The 4,433-nt window shown below is 34.8% G+C and overlaps 1 protein-coding gene across 2 annotated transcripts; it reads left to right on the top strand.

The window, feature by feature from the left end:
* The first annotated feature begins 264 nt into the window (after positions 1-264).
* Positions 265-2,438, top strand: LOC132052569 (uncharacterized). 2 transcript variants are annotated; one of them, XM_059444166.1, is made up of 4 exons: positions 265-592; positions 963-1,004; positions 1,102-1,272; positions 1,402-1,974. In XM_059444166.1, the coding sequence occupies exons 1-4, from the start codon at positions 344-346 to the stop codon at positions 1,426-1,428; spliced, it is 489 nt and encodes a 162-aa protein (XP_059300149.1). In that variant the 5' UTR covers positions 265-343; the 3' UTR covers positions 1,429-1,974. The 2 variants fall into 2 exon arrangements, with proteins under 2 accessions (XP_059300149.1, XP_059300148.1); XM_059444165.1 differs by lacking the exon at positions 1,402-1,974 and adding an exon at positions 2,116-2,438 and having other exon boundaries at positions 270-592.
* Positions 2,439-4,433: the final 1,995 nt, after the last annotated feature.

The raw sequence follows: 4,433 nt of genomic DNA on the forward strand, positions 1-4,433 counted from the left end.
AAAAAAATGAAATCTTTTTGAGAGGGGAGAGAGTTAATGTATTTTTTCTTTACTCGGCTACTTCTGAATATATATTTATACATATCAAATAATTTTTCTTATACAAATACAAAATTTATGCTAATGTTATTTAGTCGAGTAGCTAAAAGGTTGACTCCGCCCCTTAACCAAATTACAAAAAACAGGAATACTCCATATTAGTACTAGTATTTTCCAAAAAACAGGAATACTCCATATTAGTACTAGTATTTTCCTATATATAGCCAAATGAAATCCACACCACTGGATTAACCGCCAATTAAACAAACTGTGGGGGGGCAGACTGCAGAGAGAACAAGAAGAGATGTGCACTTGTGTCTTTCCAGGAATGGCAAGTGCTGCTGCTGTTCCTCCATACCCAACTAGCTCACTTTCTCCTCACAACACTTCACACTTCACTTATTTCCTTCCATCACTACAACTTCAAGCTAAAAGAAGCAATTTCAACCAGCTCAAGACTTGTCCTTTATCGCATTTCTCAACCAATTGTTCATCCTCAAGTCAGGGATCTATTGCAGATGATAACTTTTTCCAAGAAAACAAAGAATTAAATGTCAGTCTCTCTCTCTCTCTCTCTCTTTCACACACACACACACACACATATTTGTTCATTTTCTTGCTTAATGAGAGCCAAGATCACAAAATAACAACCCCATCAGGTTTTTCTTTCCTATTTCTCTTATGTGTTTCGTGAAATTTTGATTGTTTTACTTCTTTTTTTCTGTTTTATATAGCGTTTCTTGAAGGGTCTTCAAGGTTTTTATTGAAGGAACCCATATTTCTCTTAACTTTGAGTACTTTGTATTTTGTGCTTGCATTTCTGTATCAAATTATTTATTGGTCAATGGGTTTTGACTTGTTGTCAACATGAGTATGGGTTTTATGTGGGGTTGTGGTCAACGTAATTTATTTCCTTTTTGTAGGATAAGAACCAAGAGAGCAAAGGGTTTTGGAAGAAATGGAAGGTAAAAGTAGAGACTCATTTTCCTATTTTTGATTTTATGTAGAGAGATTTGGTGAAAATTGCTTTGACATTTGGTTTATTGAATGTGTGTTTATTAGGAAAACTCAGCGGAAATGAGTGCAAAGCTAGCAAAATTGGGGCTTGCGGCTGTTCTAGCTTATGGTGTTTTTGATGGAGTCACATACACTAGTTTCTTTGTGCTTGCATTCTTGACCTATGGGAAGACTACTGGGAATAATCCTGCTGCAAATCTCCAAGCTTTGTTGGGGGTAAGTAATTCTTAGCTGCTAATTTTTACTATACTTTATTTATGTTATTAATTAGGTATTCCTTATCATTAAAAAAAAAAAAAAGTCATTAATTAGGTATATGGATTAATACAATTGTTTTAAGGGCAGCCCGGTGCACACAGCATCCAGCCTTAGCAGGGTCCGGGGAAGGGCCGCACCTCAAGGGTTGTGACGTAGACATCCTACCCAAATACAAGCATTAGTGGCTGCTTCCACTGCTCGAACCCGTGACCTATAGGTCACACGGAAACAACTTTACCGTTGCTCCAAGGCTTCCCTTCTAATACAATTGTTTGTTTCTGGAAAATGACCAAGTGATAAATGGGGAAACTTTTGGCTTTAGCTTTGGTTTAAAGAGATGGAGACTTGATTTCCTGAACTTTTTGGTGCAAAAGTAAACGTGACCTTATTATCTAAATGCAATAGGAAGTTTGTGTTATTCACATTTAGGATACGGATGAATGCTTATAAAATAGCATCTTCACTTGTATTTTGTATTAGTAGATTATCCACTTCAGGATTTAGCATACCGAATTGTCTTTCTTTAGATCAAAATCCTTTTTACCAAATTGTCTATTTCTCATCTTACGACTAAATTTAATGTCATTTTATCTCTCTTTATAAAAAAGGGCGTCCAGGCCAAACTCTAACAATATTCTAATGAGAATCATTGAGCAGCTATGTATTATGGATCTCTACCAAACTCGAAATTTTTGTGCTGCCAATCTGCTCATTATTTCCCAATTTGATATGTGATATTTTAATTGCCCATTGTGCATTTTCATTTCTCCTTTGCTTAAAAAACACTATTTATAACGGCAGATTATAATCGCGATGTGGACGGGAAATAATGTGACAAGGCCGTTTAGGGTTGCGGGAGCAGCTGCTTTGGCACCTGCCATTGACAAGGGACTAAAGAGAATACAGAAATACTTAAACTTTCCACGTCTTGTATATGCTTTTGCTTTAGTAGTGGCTATAGTTGCCGGGACATGTTTCACCATTATTGGTTTACTCATCCTTTCAAGATGGGGAAAATGAAATATATACCCACAATTTAGCTGAGTATTCTTTGTCATCTGGCAATGGTTGCTTGTATCATTGAAATAGTCCTCTGACTATATATCTCTTTTTGTTTCCTCTCAGCATAATCTTTTAGCTCTCTGTACCTTTTTTATTCTCTCATTATGAATGGTTAAAAAAATCCAAATACCTTTTCTTGTTTGTTTATTCTTTCAAGTGCCTGCTTGTGAGAGTAGTTGGAAACGTGTGTTTAGTTATTAAATAACTTTCTAAAGTTAGAGGTATTAAATAAATGGCACTAGATTTTTGTGTTTTCTTGCAAAAATAAATGTCCAAAACCCAAGGTTTGTTAAAAAATACAATTTACTACAATGTTTGTTCCTTTTGTTTCATTTACATTACAGGTATTTTGCTTCTTGCACCTACTCTTGTTGGTAATCTTCTGAAGTAACCTTATAAATGAAGACTAACTTGAACTGCAATTTTGATGAAGTCCAGGTATTTTAGGTCGTTGCCTAATTGGGTTGAAAATCAAAACTAATCTTCATCTCATAGTTCCTTCTGTATTAGATGTGCAATAGTAGAGGGCTAGAAGCTGTGCTGGATCACCATCCATCATCCAAAAGAACATAAGTAAGTATACTCAATCAAAATAGTTTTTTAAACTTGTAAACTGGATTTTAGGTCTTTATATCTGGTTGAAGCTTTAGAGGAAAGTTGTAGAACCCATGGCAAATCTCAGACATCATATGCATCCCACAAGCAGTGACTAGATAAACCTTATACGATATCTAACCTGTTTTACAGAACCATGCTCGCTTTCGACCTATGAACAAATCCTTTTCTAGTTTAAGGCATTATTGTGCACAGCACGAGGGCATCTGAAATCAAATTTCTGATCTCTCAGAATAGAACATAGGGTGCTCATCATATAATAAGTATATTTATTTCACTTCACTGAATTTTGTTAAAAAAGTAATGCAACTGTGCAAGGCCTCGAAATAAAGAACCTTTTATATAAAAAGGAAGTCCTCCTACTTGAAAAACTTACATTTATATAGCCTAGAAATATATCATACTTTTGCGCAGAATTGACATCCATGCAGGACAGAGGGAGTTAAGGCAATGTATCCTCCTTCAACATGTACTTACCTTTCGCTGTTAATATATAGTTCCTCTCACCATATACCAAATCTCTTCTTAAATTTTTTGACATCCTCTGACTTAGTGACTAGTTGTCTACCGGAAAAGCCTCTCTACCTCACGAGGTAGGGGTAAAGTATGCATACACTCTACCCTCCCCTATGATTGCTGATATGTTGTCTTGTTGCTGTCTTTAGACTACCACTAGATGTCAAGCTAAGACTACCACCAATTGCAGTCCAATTTGGTGCCTTCTCTCCAACAGCCAAGGCACTTATTTAGCTTCTAGCCATTAGGGATGGAGTCGAGGCTCTAAAGGGCATAAAAATACACGGTATAAACTAAAAGGGGACTGCCTTTTCATTACATACCAAAACGGGTATAACGTGGACTGATCCACGTTATACCCCAAATTTTTTTTTCAACTGTCAGAAAATCACAGCAAAAATTAAAAAAAAAAAAAATTAAAAGGTATAACGTGGACTGATCCACGTTATACAAATAATTTTGTATAACGTGGGCAGGTCCACGTTATACCATTAATATATATATTTCTCCCCCAACGTTTTACAAAATATTTTGTAAGACGTTGTCTCTATTTAAATCATACTCGAACATTTGTGTTTTTAATAAAAAAAAAATTATTGATTTTTTTAAAGCATATAGTTAATTTCGGTGATTAATCGAAATAAATATTTTAACACATGCAATAATTAAATATGTGTTATATATGCGAATATAAATAAAAAAAAAAATTGGCAAATTTTTTTGCAAATGATTAGTGTGTTTTTTCATACTTTGACCAACGATTATGCGTGTCAAGACTCGAAACGTCAATATTTTATATAGAACTCCTGATATTTTTTTAAGTACAATAATGTAGGCTCAATACATCGTTGATACGTATACGTTATCGTCATTTTAGGGTTGAAAAGGTGCCGAAGTAAGTTTTCTTTGAAAAAACTTATGTTTTG

Source organism: Lycium ferocissimum, chromosome 4 (genome assembly GCF_029784015.1).
Source record: "Lycium ferocissimum isolate CSIRO_LF1 chromosome 4, AGI_CSIRO_Lferr_CH_V1, whole genome shotgun sequence".
NCBI classification, from domain to species: domain Eukaryota; kingdom Viridiplantae; phylum Streptophyta; class Magnoliopsida; order Solanales; family Solanaceae; genus Lycium; species Lycium ferocissimum.

What these genes read in the sequence shown, in the direction of transcription:
- LOC132052569 (XM_059444165.1), top strand. Translation starts at nt 344, where the DNA reads ATGTGCACTTGTGTCTTTCCAGGAATGGCAAGTGCTGCTGCTGTTCCT. An exon ending in AAGAAAACAAAGAATTAAAT is followed by an intron (nt 593 to 962) that starts GTCAGTCTCTCT and finishes TCCTTTTTGTAG; the next exon opens with GATAAGAACCAAGAGAGCAA. An exon ending in GGTTTTGGAAGAAATGGAAG is followed by an intron (nt 1,005 to 1,101) that starts GTAAAAGTAGAG and finishes TGTGTTTATTAG; the next exon opens with GAAAACTCAGCGGAAATGAG.